General features: G+C 43.4%; 1 protein-coding gene across 1 annotated transcript in view; it reads left to right on the top strand.

The window, feature by feature from the left end:
- Positions 1–12,344, top strand: part of ANLN (anillin, actin binding protein) — an 83,442-nt gene that overhangs the window by 22,459 nt on the left and 48,639 nt on the right. The window contains exons 4-8 of the mRNA XM_066585402.1: positions 4,217–4,554; positions 4,705–4,978; positions 8,414–8,598; positions 8,691–8,798; positions 9,548–9,653. Of these exons, the coding sequence (XP_066441499.1) occupies positions 4,217–4,554; positions 4,705–4,978; positions 8,414–8,598; positions 8,691–8,798; positions 9,548–9,653 (1,011 nt within the window). The remainder of the gene's footprint in view (positions 1–4,216; positions 4,555–4,704; positions 4,979–8,413; positions 8,599–8,690; positions 8,799–9,547; positions 9,654–12,344) is intronic.

The raw sequence follows: 12,344 nt of genomic DNA on the forward strand, positions 1-12,344 counted from the left end.
TAAGCTACTAGAAGATGTAGATCAAAGTCCAATGTGTGATGGTGAAAGCACTTCTTTTTTATTATTTTTTCAGAAATTAAAAACCAGCAATGGAATACGCGTTTCGGGGAAGAACCCCTTCGTCAGTTCGGCTGGATAGGACAACAGGATGCCTAGGGGTGACACGATTCCAAAGATATATAGGATGTGTCGGAGGTCCTGTGTGCAGGAGGACAGGGGAGAAAAAAGCGCTTTTTTCTCCCCTGTCCTGCACACAGGACCTCCGACACATCCTATATATCTTTGGAATCGTGTCACCCCTAGGCATCCTGTTGTCCTATCCAGCCGAACTGACGAAGGGGTTCTTCCCCGAAACGCGTATTCCATTGCTGGTTTTTAATTTCTGAAAAAATAATAAAAAAGAAGTGCTTTCACCATCACACATTGGACTTTGATCTACATCTTCTAGTAGCTTAAAGTGTTGCGCCTCCATACCAGTTCTTTTCACATCCTTTTTGATTCATTGAGAACTGGCTGTGATTAGCTAAGCGTCAGCCAATCACAGCCTGTGCTTTCAGCAGCCAAAGGACAGAAGATGAAAAGGAGAAACCTTGCTGGGACCCGAGGAGAAGCTGCGGCGGTGCCCCAGACAGCGCATGATAGGTAATGTATACTTTTTTTTTTTTTTTCCTTCAACTACAGCTTACAGCTTATTTTCGGGGTAGGCCTTATGTTTCAAGCACTGCGCATGACCACATATTATAGGATATAGACATTAGGTGACCAGCAGGATTGTTTATCTCAAATGTTGATCCAGGGATTACGTTGGGTGCCATTATGGAGTCAGGAAGGAATTTTTTCCTCCACAGAAGCTAATCGGCTCACAGTTTGTTTGTTTTTTGCCTTCCTCTGGACCAACAAGGGGGAGGTTAAAACGGGATGTTGCATATCTCGCTCACATGGACATGCGCAGTGTAACTGTCCTTTTTTTTTAATTTTTATTTTTTATTATATTAATTCCCCTTTGTTTCATAGCGGGGTTGCGTATGAATCGCTCTCCATGTGCAATGTATTGCATATGGACAGCGTTTGCATACGCGTCCATACAAAAGTATAGAGCTCACGCTGCATGGTATTTAGAGAAATAGTGCATGCTGCCATCTATTTCTCATCCAGTGTCTACACATACAGTAGGTGCGTAGATCAACGAAAGTCTATTTGCTTTCATAGGCTCAATTCACAGTGTGTCATGTGGCCTTTATACGCACTAAAATCGCAGTTGTGTGAATGAGCCCTAACATTAACTTCCATCTTTTAGCCGGAGGTAGGTTTTGCTGTACTAATGCAAAGCTGCGGCATAAAAGAAAATCAGACGTGCATTACCATGTGAACCTAGTTGTTTTTTTCCCAGCACCAATTTTAAGTTTGTACACAGAATAAGCAAGTGCCATGCGGATTATGGAGTGGATTTGCATTAGAATGCATTGAACACTTCCTTCAGATTTAATGCAAAATCGACAACACAATTCGCAGTGCCTTAGGAAATGTGTATATTTTGTTATAGGCAAATTGTGTGTGTGTATATAGATATCTGCACCTATTTTATTATTTGTGTCATTTAGTTGGGCAAAGACTTCTTGCTTTAGTACAATTATCACCTGCTTTTAGCCTCTTCACTAATGGCCTTTTTACACGGGCCGACCATCGGGTATAAAACTGCATGAGCGCTGATATCACTGCTAAGGTTGTTGGCGCTCGTGCAGGGCGTTTACACTGACAGCCTTCACTGCTGGGTTGATGGCTTCTCGCTCAGTGCTTCACATCCTATGCTTACCGGGGAGTGTTTACATTGAACGACAAGCCCGTGATAGGCAATGTTTCTTAAGCTGACTAAAAGTCAGCGATAAACACCTGTGAATGAATAGCGAGTGCTTTTGTTTTTGTGCATTTGCACTGCAGGGTTATCTCTCAAAATCGTTTGAACAAATTTTGAGTGATAATTGGCCTGTGTAAATGACCCATAAATGCCTTTTGATGTACCTATATAAGCTTAATATATCAGTGTAGCAATGACAGGGTTGACTGCTGTGCTTTGCTACATACTGTGTTTTTCTTTCTATAAGAAACACCCCCCCAATCCCCTCCTTCCAAAAAAAAAGTGGTAGAGAAAAGTCAGTGCATTTTATTAAGCGACTGTGCTGAAGTTCAAGCTGGCCAGCACATTTGCACGTCCGCTCCATAGCAGTGGAGAATGGCTTTCTCCCCTGCACTGCTGCCCTGCGTACCGTTGATTGGTGGTGAGCGCCAGCAGGACCTGCTGCTGCTCTCCTGCCTCCACCAATCAGCTGACTTCCTTTTTCACGCCATACTACGAGCGCTGCTGTTGTAGAGCTTTGCTTCTCCTACTTTGGAAGAGAAAGAAAAGGAAAAATGAGTTATAGTGGCCGTCCATCGTCCGGTACCATCCCTGCACTGTCACCTAAAGTCCCTGGGGGAGTTCAAAATATATTTTCCCTATTTTCCTCTAAAATCTAGGTGCATCTTAAAACTAAATACAGTAACTATGATAGCATGCCTGCACTATTTATGTAGCGAGGCAGTCATTGCGAAGTATTGATGTTCAAACAGATTTAGAGCGCTAAGTATTTGTCTGGTGATCGCTGCACCTGTGCATCAATATATTAAAGGAGAGAATTAATACTATTTTTTTTTTTCTTTTAATGCACTTTTCTGTAGACTGCTACACGTATATTTCTATGAATTTGCGTAGTACTAATTCTCTACTTAATTTATAGAGGCGTATCAAAGGTGAGTAAAGAGACTAAAAAAGATGACAATTAGGCCTCATGTTCACTAGCAAAATTGAATTGCTGATTCCACGGGTGAAATTTTGCCCATAGGAAATCATTGGTCATCTGCGGGTCAATTAAATTGAATTTTGCACCTGCGGATGGCATTTTAATCAACTTGTGTTTTTCACGCGCGGAAAAAAAACCCCACAGCATGCTCCATTTTAGTGCGGATTCCGCGCAGATCGGCCACGTTGCTATCACATTGCTATCAATAGGTGCGGATATCCGCATGAAAATAAAATACCATTTAAAGCAAATCCGTGTGAAATTTGCTGCAGAAATCTGTGCGGATTGTATTTTTCTAGTGGACATGAGGCCTTAGGCCTCATGTCCACGGGGAAAATCAGGCCCGCCACGGACTCTTCATGCAGAATCCCACAGCGGGTCCCTCCTTTCCCGCGGACATGAGGCCTAATGAAAAGAATTACTTACCTGTCCAGACCCTGCGGATCTGCGCTCCGTCGAGGCCGGATCTTCTTTCTTCGGCCCGGCGGATGTCTGCGCGGGAGACCCGCACTAAAATGGAGCATGCTGCGGGTGTTTTCCCACACACGCAATCCGCGCCTCAGGGAAAATGACATCTGCAGGTATTCAATTACCTGCAGATGTCCAATGCATCCCTATGGGGCGCGGATCACGCGTGCTGGTGATCCGCTCCGGATTTTAAATGTTATTTTACCTATGGACATGAGGCCTTAGGCCTCATGTCCACGGGTAAAATCAGATCCGCTGCGGATTTGTAACGCGGATTTGGCCTGCGGATGCACTGTAATTGTCTTTTATTTTTCATGCGGGAGATCAATTGAGCTATGTGCTCTGAGCTCCCGCATGCGTGATCCGCACTAAAATGGAGCATGTCCATTTTTTTCATGCTCCAGAAATTTTTTAATTACCATCCGCGGGTATTTATCTACCCTCGGGTGGTCAATGCATTCCTATGGGGCGCGGATCCGTGTGCGGGAAAAACGCTGCGGATTTTAATTCTTTCCCCCGTGGACATGAGGCCTTAGGGTTCCTTGCGTTTTTTTTGCGGGTTTATTTCACGCGATTGTCAGTGGGACTTTCTAATGTTAAAAACGCATCGCAAGTTGGTGCTTTGCAATTTTTGTGCGATGCGTTTTTAACACTAGAAAGTCCCATTGACAATCGCGTGAAATAAACGTGCAAGAAAAACGCAAGTGTGCAGGAACCCTTACACTAAAGCAAGGAGGTTTTGCTTTTATATGGTTAAAATGGTGTGCATTACACCCGAGGATTTTTTTAAATTTATTGAATAACCCATTTTAAGGCATTGTTCAGTAATCATTTATGTAATGCAGTTTTAACGAAAAGTATAGGATGAATTCTAGATAAAAAATTTACATAATGACATTTTTGTTTCATAGGTAGCCCGCAAGTTTTACCAAACTGTAGTCCACCTAAAGATGTTATTCCCTCGCCTCCGAAGCCAGAGACTCCTGCTGTTAGTCTTGACACTCCTTCTATAGGCCGCCGAGGTCGGTTTGCCAATCTTGCTGCAACAATTGGTTCCTGGGAAGATGACCTAAGTCATCCATCTGTTAAATCAAACAATACACAAGAAAAGCCTGGTACTGCTTGTTTATCAAAAGTGTCCACTGCCAGTTCAGCATCTGCCAGCATCAATAGTCGCAGTGTGAGGCAGGAAGCGGCCTCGAGTTCTCAGAGTGTCTCTGGGAATAAAGCTGCCTCCTCCAGCACGTTGGTATGTTGTGTACGGATTATCTGGGGTGGTAGATACGCTATGTTTGGGGTGTGTTTCTATTTTTCTCCTCCTAGTGAGCTAGTACTTATTTATGCTAAACCTTATCTAATTTAATTTTAATGTGTACATTTAATCTTCCTTGATTTACAGGGGATTAAACCTGCAGAGGCAAAATCCACAAGTTCTGCTATAGTTTCCACAACTACAATAGGAAAATCCAAGTTATTGGAGGATAAACCAGCAATCACTGCTCCTTCCAAGTTGCAAGAGAAGGCTTTACCCCCAGCTCAGACAGTAAGAACATTGTCAACTAAACCATCTACCCCAGAAAAAACAGAGAGGCCAACCTCAAAGGTGTATTCAGTTCAGAAAGAAGAGATTAGAGGAACACCTGCGCAACCAAAGGAAAAGATCACTACACCCGGTAAGCAGATGTAAAATGTAATAAGCTTTAATGTATAACATCTTATGTACACTGTAAAAGGACACCTTATTGGGCTGAAGGTAGCTGACCCGTTGACTCCAGGGCTGTAAGTTTTATACTCCTCTTCCCTATTGTTCCCCCGGCGTGAGCGCTAAAAGCATTGTGGCACTGCTTGTTGTACAATTACATGGTGACTTTTAGCAGTGACATGGCTTGTGTGACCCAAGATCACTGCAGCCCTGCAAACTCGCATTGAGTGAGCTGTAGGTTGCCATAGATTTAAAAAAAAAAAAAAAATTAAGTTTACACCAAAAGATAAAATCCAGCACTGAAAGGGGCTGTCTAAAAGACATGTCTGTAGTCCATTAAAATGAAAATGAGTACTTACTCGAGGGGATTTAATGAGTGTTTGGACCTCTGTTATCCGAAAATGCAAAATAGTGAAACCTGTTTTTCAGGTAACGCTGAACTAAATACACTGGTGTATTGTTAGGAATTGACTTATTCGTAGAAACAAAAAATAACACAGGAACAGTGCAATGCATTTTGGAGGCCAATTTTTCTTTTTCAAGCACAGATGTATAATAGATAGTGGGTATATATAGTCATCAGCTGTGTGAGTAATAGCCATGATTACATTTGAAAAGGAGTGCGCTCTTTTGTGAAGTATGTTGCTCATAATGGGCGTGTGCTTCAGCGGAAGAGTGCAATTCTGGGCACGTGTTCCAAGGAGTGGAAGTGGCCTGATGCCGTGACACAAGCACGTCCCCTGGCGTGGGGTTCAATGAAATAGTACGTGCGTACTGTGTGTGCTCCAATTGCCGGGACCGTACTGTACCTAAATATAAAATCAAATTCTGCTAATAATTCATGTGACATTATTGAAACTTATTACAAATAAGTTATAACAACAACCAGTTATAATATACATTGTGCATGGAAAATGATGCAAACAGAAGTTATTGACTTACCTTTAGGGGTGCCCCCCCCCCCCTGTGTTGCTCCTCCGTCGTCCATGGTTACGACAAGAAATCTTCTGGTTTTCCTGTCGGGCCGGCAGCAGCTCTCGTCGGCGCGGGAACGAGCCTCTTCCCCTCCGCGCATGCGCAGTAGTTCATTCTTCCGCCGGGACGGCGTTCTTTTTGGAATCATTGCAGGGGACGCGCGCCGCCGGTCGGTGCATGCGCAGTACACTCACTTCCTGGTTTCATATACCAGTGGAGTGAGTGTCTGCCTGCCGCTGGCATATTAGCACTTTCTGATTAGGTTAAGCAGCGCTGCTGATTAGAGCCACCTGATTGGCTCTTCGGCACCACGTGACTACACAGCGCGCACCAATCATGATTGGTGCACGCTGTGTAGTCACGTGGTGCCAAAGAGCCAATCAGGTGGCTCTAATCAGCAGCACTGCTTAACCTAAGCAGAAAGTGCTAATATGCCCGCCGCTGCTGCTGGAAGAAGAGGCAAGGACACAGCATCGGGAGCGCGCACGTCGGAGCATATACTGTGGTGCACCATTGGAGAAGTCCCGCGGTGCACCATGGGAGAAGACCCGCGGCGCCATCTTTGAAGAGAATTTTTACTAAGAGAAAAAGCATGTTTAGGTAAGCGGAACGGGCTATTGAAATGGGGGTTTAGTGTGTCTTTTAATCGCTTTGATTTGCAGGTGAAATCTGTAGAAAAAAAAAATTACTTAATCTGCAGGACAACCCCTTTAAGCTCATTATAGCTGAAGCCCGGAGTTGGCCCTCTCTTGCTGGATTACACACCCACTTTGGGTGCCATACTTGGCAAAAGTGCCTGCTCCTTTTTGAACATTATCATGGCTCCCCGACACACACACACGCCGAATGCAACTGAAAGTGTCTGAAAGAATAAATATAGTTATCTGTGCTGGAGAGAGATTTTGCCTCAAACATGTTCCTTTTTTGTGTTCTATGCATTTAATAAATTCACCAGTTAATCCGGTTCAGTGAAGAAGTTTTCTTAGTTTTACATGCCTGGATGTTTATTGGACCCCGCCCCTTTTCTCGTGTAAGTACTCTTATGTTTTAATGGACTACAGATGCATTTTAGATGGACCCTTTAAGCATTGGCTTTTATCTTTTGCTGTCTATTCATCTTTATGACTGAGTGCTCCAGAAGTTTCTTGGGCCATCTCCATTGCACTCTCACTTGTGGATGGCCTACTGACAAGGTAACGATTGTTTGGATTTGCATATTCGCTTGGACCACAAATGTGCAAATCCAAAGGAGGTTAGGTTGCCCACACCTGGTGAGTCCTTTTCTTTTTTTTAAGTTTTAATTTCCTCCTTCCATTTCTTGGAGTGTTGTCTTGTTTTTAATCATTTTTGTTTTTTTAAAATTTATTTATTTATTTTTTACACATGGTTGCTGTGACTGGCATTGATTCCGTTGACCTTCATGTGAGTGCAAGGTTGCAGGGCCACATAACTATCTTGGATCATGCAATCCTTATGGCCAAAAGTTGCCGTGTAGCCCGAGTCTTAAGCCTGAACTGGGTGTTATGCCCCTTGATAATGAGGTGTCCCTTTACCCCTGTCCCAGGCCTCTAACTAGCAAAGCCAGACTCCATCTGAACACTGATGAAGGGCAAATACCCTGAAACAGCTGTCTGTACATGGAGTCTGGCTTTGTTTTTAATTCCCAGTCATTGTTACAAGGCTTGTATAAAGAGTTTAACTTTGACTTAAAGGAATGCTGCCATCCAATAGGTGGTACTGTGGAGGTATTATTCAATCTCCCTTATTTGCATCTACACAATTTGGTGCTGATTGGACATGGTCAAAGTTTAGGAACATGTCAAGTGGGGCAAGTCTGCCAAGCAGACAGGTCCTCATTAAATGGTCTTGACTACTTTTTAGAAAGGTCCTGAACTGCTATATTTGACACATACAACTATAACTTTCTTATGAGTTTCCCTGAACTGTGAATTTGAAGGCCCCCTGCTGGTCGCTTATGGTCTATGTAAATACTACGTAAATAGTGGAAACCAGTGGACTCTGTCCATGGAATGTAATATGGTGGCGGACGTGTGATTCATCCATGCGACATCTTTCTTCACCTTCTCCGGCTACATCCACTTCAGCGCAGGCTCTGAATAGTAACTAATTTCATTCAATATATGTGCTACTTTTGCTGTCTGTGTTTTTGCATCCTGGAGTCATTCAGTTACTCTTCAGCTCCAAAGTAGGTACAGTCAAATGGAACATGCTGAGTAGTCGAGGATTTTTATTCTCTAGAGGAGAAAAACACACAAGATGGAGTGGTCTGAGTGCTAATGCAATTCTGTATACTGCAGTGTACAGCCTGCCTATTGTCATTAAATTACCTTCTCCTCCATCATAATCTGTGAGTCATGGAACGTCTTGAGCTTTGAATGTAACCAGTTTTTCCAACTTTGTTACACTAAAGGTGGGCCTGGAATTAAATCTTTCCTGGAGCGTTTCGGAGAGAAATGTCAAGAAAACAGTCCCGCACCTACAAATCTTGCCGTAAAGTCGGCAGTGTTGACTCCAAATACAAAGAGTATCCAAGAAAGGCTGCTGAAGCGCAATGATGTGTCCAGTACTGCCAGCCTAGCGCTACAACATAAACAGGTGTTTACATCTACAGCAGTTTAGTTTGTCACAGAAGTCATGATATTTCACAGCGTACATTAATCTTATCTCTTGTTCAATCCTTTTAAAAGGAACGTGAGAAAGAACTTGCAGCTCTTCGTGGCAGATTTGACAAAGGCAAAGTGTGGAATGCAGACAAGAAAGATGCAACTAAAACAAAACTGCAAGAAGCGCAATGGGTAATTCCCTTACGTCTAACTATATAGAAACTTTTTTTTTTCCACCATGGAAAAACTTGTAGGGAGATGTGAAGTGACACTGAACTAATTGGGATCAGGCAAAACTGCCCACATAAGGGAAATCCAGTGTGTGTGTAAACGATTTGCCTCAGCATTTCAGCTATTTTGCTGGTTGAGAGAGTGAGACCAATTTGTGCAGTAATGACCTATTGTAACAGTAGGCCGTCAAAATCTCAGAAAACCAAGAAAACCAGTTTAAATGTTATGGTTTCACCTTATGCCATTTCAGTGGAAAGTCTTCAGACTTATCAATAGGATACATGCTGACTGGAAATAACACAAACTGTTTAATTGTGGTCCAGCAGTTAGTAGTCAAAAACTAAACTTATTTGACCTTTTATTATAAATGAGCTGTGAGCTTAGAATGTTCTTTCTATCTAAATATCAGTTTGATTACTAAACTGTAAAATCTTTACGTTTGAACAGTTAGTATTTATGATTTTGGTGTCATTTGGTGAACCTCCATTTAATAATTGCCGCACACGACTAACACACTGAAGGAAGAGTGTAATCATGTACAGAATCTCGCTGTCCCCCTGCTGCCGATTGTCCAAGTGAGAAATCTTGACAATAATGGGGAAGAAAGTTGCCAATTAGCAGCTGGTGGATTTGGGAAATCTGCATATTTATAAATCACTTTCTACACAGCGAGTTTGACCAAGACACAACCCTGCTCCCTTGTATTGTAGGAAACTCGGGTTCATCCTGCAACCTCTTGCAAACCACCCAAGCCAGATGTAATTTCCCATCTTGCAGTTGAGAGATTCCCTGTTACACCAGAGAAAAGCAGCACAGGTAATAATGCATAACTTGGTGTGAATAGTGAAAAACGTATGTACATTTGCCATATACGATAAGGACACTATTTGCAACTGTGTATTGGTCTTGTTCCATCATTGCTCCTTCTAAATTGTGTATATATAACATACAGAGCTATAGGTCACGTAATGTCTCAATTTTACTGATTTATGTTCATGATCTATAGTTGGCTCCATTCTCCCATGATTTTTGGATAACATTTACACCTTGTCGACCCACATCTATACACACCCTTCAAAGTTTTGCCTAATGAAACTAGAGTGTTTGGTGGACTCTTTTGGAGGAATGATGGTGCTATTATGTCTTTTATGGACCTTGAGCGGCGGAAAACTAATCCCCCACATAGCTATTTGTAGTAAGTCACTGTACCCAGCCATACACCTTAGTGTTGAGCCTCTTTCACATGAGCTACAAAAATTTCGCTACTAAACACATGTATGTGAAGCTCATTGTTTCCAATGGGTTCTTTCCGGCTACAAAACCTCTCTTATGTGAAAGAACCCATTGTAAACCATGAGGGGACATGGTCATGTCAGCCCCCAGCTGACATGACGCCTGCACGGCTCCCTGCGATCTCATTTGGGATGCCCGAACATCGTTCGCGGCATTTAAATGCTGTTGGAATTGACAGCGGCATTTAAAGAGTTAATAGCGCTGATCAGCCGTGCGGCTGATTGCAGCTATTGCCCACGGCTGTTAGCTGTAATAAATGGCTGACTCCTGCGCTGTATGAAGAGAAGTCGCCCCGCCATCTCTCTGCATACATACCCTAATGCTGCAGGACAGTAATGTATGTCCTGGAGCGTTAAGGGGTTAGAGACAGGTAGTTTTTTCCTGGATGTTCCAAGAGAACAGCTTCCCGGATTTCTTACAGGTGCCACAGGGCCTTTCACCCCATGTAAAAGACCTACTGGGTGAAACTTCCTGGTTCAGCCCAAGTCTCTGTATGAAGTGGCTAATGAGACTGGTTATCCCCTGTGGTGGATATTGTTCCTCCTTGCCTCCCAGGGACTGGTTGGTTCCTTCGTGCAGATGCTCCGGTGAGTTGTGGCATCACAGGGGAAAGTCTCGTTACTGCTGGGCTTAATGTTATTTTGCTGCCTGAGGCAACGTGCACACGTGTGAAACTGAACTCCATTCTTTTGAATGGAGTCATGCACGTGAGCGATGTTTTCCTTTTACCGCAATGCTGTGAGGTAAAGAAAAGGCTGCATGTCTTATTTTCTTCGCTTCCCTTGTAACGCGTCGCCCATTGTTTTCAATGGGACAGTGAAACACCTTGCATGCTGTGCATTGTGCATGCCATGCGATGTGATGTTTCCCATTTAAATCAATGGGAAACTCTTGCCGATGCTCTGTTCAAGAAGTGATGCGAGGTGTTGCATGACAAACTCCTCCAAATCTGCAGGTAAAATGCACATTGAAAGGCACGATATCCCTTCTATAGTGTGCCTGTTCTCCTCTCGCTGCTGGGAAGACTGACTCCGGTATAGTCACAGATCGGAGGTTCTACTCATGTCACTCGCTTCACTTCAGGCATGCTGCACGGGCCACGGACACAATAGTGACATGCTGAATCCTTTAATATAAATAGATAGGCGGCAGCACAGCCCAGTGAAACCACAAAAGTGGGGGAGCTTTAGTATAGATTGGTGCAAGATTTCAATGCTGGGTCCGGACTTATTGACCCAAGTTGATGTAGTTACCAGTTAATATGTTGTGGTGAAATCAGCACTCCAGGACTTCCTTAGTATGAATAAAAAGATCCTTTATTCCTCCATATGTGAGCTGCTCACATATGGAGGAATAAAGGATCTTTTTATTCATACTAAGGAAGTCCTGGAGTGCTGATTTCACCACAACATATTAACTGGTTACAGTAGTGACATGCTGGCATGGAGTGTTCTTTTCCTGGAGACATTTTTGGTGCCTGTACGACACCAATAGGAGAAGGGAGGGATGTGGGATATAACGAGTGCATTTCTTCATAAGGGTCCCAGCCGGCATGTTTGTGTTAGAACACACTCTTAGACCTAGTACCCAGACCATGCAGAACAATAGGGTCATCAGCGCTCTAAACGCCCAGATCCAGCCCAGGAAACCAGGACGGTAATCCGTTGAGGTAAGAGGGGGGGTGTTCCACAGGAAAAAAATGTTTTATCTACGTTCCCTATGTTCATTTACATTTTTAGTTTTTGTTATGGGGTTGCAGAGATATTCTAAAGAGAGTTTGGAGCAAATCTAAGAATCGAGAATGTGCTTCTATCTTTTTTCAGACGTGCCCCATGGGAGATAAAAATACCCCGTAGCATGCATTTAAGCGCCTCCCATTTAATTGGAGCTGGAGTGTCATCTGTCAGATGGTTGGCTTTAAACTGCTCTATCGCCCGCTGGATCTCCTGCAGACAGACCCCATCGTTTAACAGATTATCATTTAGCCTCCAACTACTGTTAGTGTTGTCCCTTCGACCCCACTTTAGGAACCCCCAGACCAGGGTGTGGTCTGACCACAAAAACGACCCTATGGAACACCCAGGGCCTCTATCTAGAAGTCTGTGCGAGATGAATAAGTAGTCTAGACGGTGGTAACTGTTATGTACTAGGGAGTGGTAACTATCGTCCCTTTCCTTGGGGTGTAGCACATGTCCACTAACGGTAGGTTTGTCA

This window comes from Eleutherodactylus coqui, chromosome 12 (assembly GCF_035609145.1).
Source record: "Eleutherodactylus coqui strain aEleCoq1 chromosome 12, aEleCoq1.hap1, whole genome shotgun sequence".
Taxonomy (NCBI): Eukaryota; Metazoa; Chordata; class Amphibia; order Anura; family Eleutherodactylidae; genus Eleutherodactylus; species Eleutherodactylus coqui.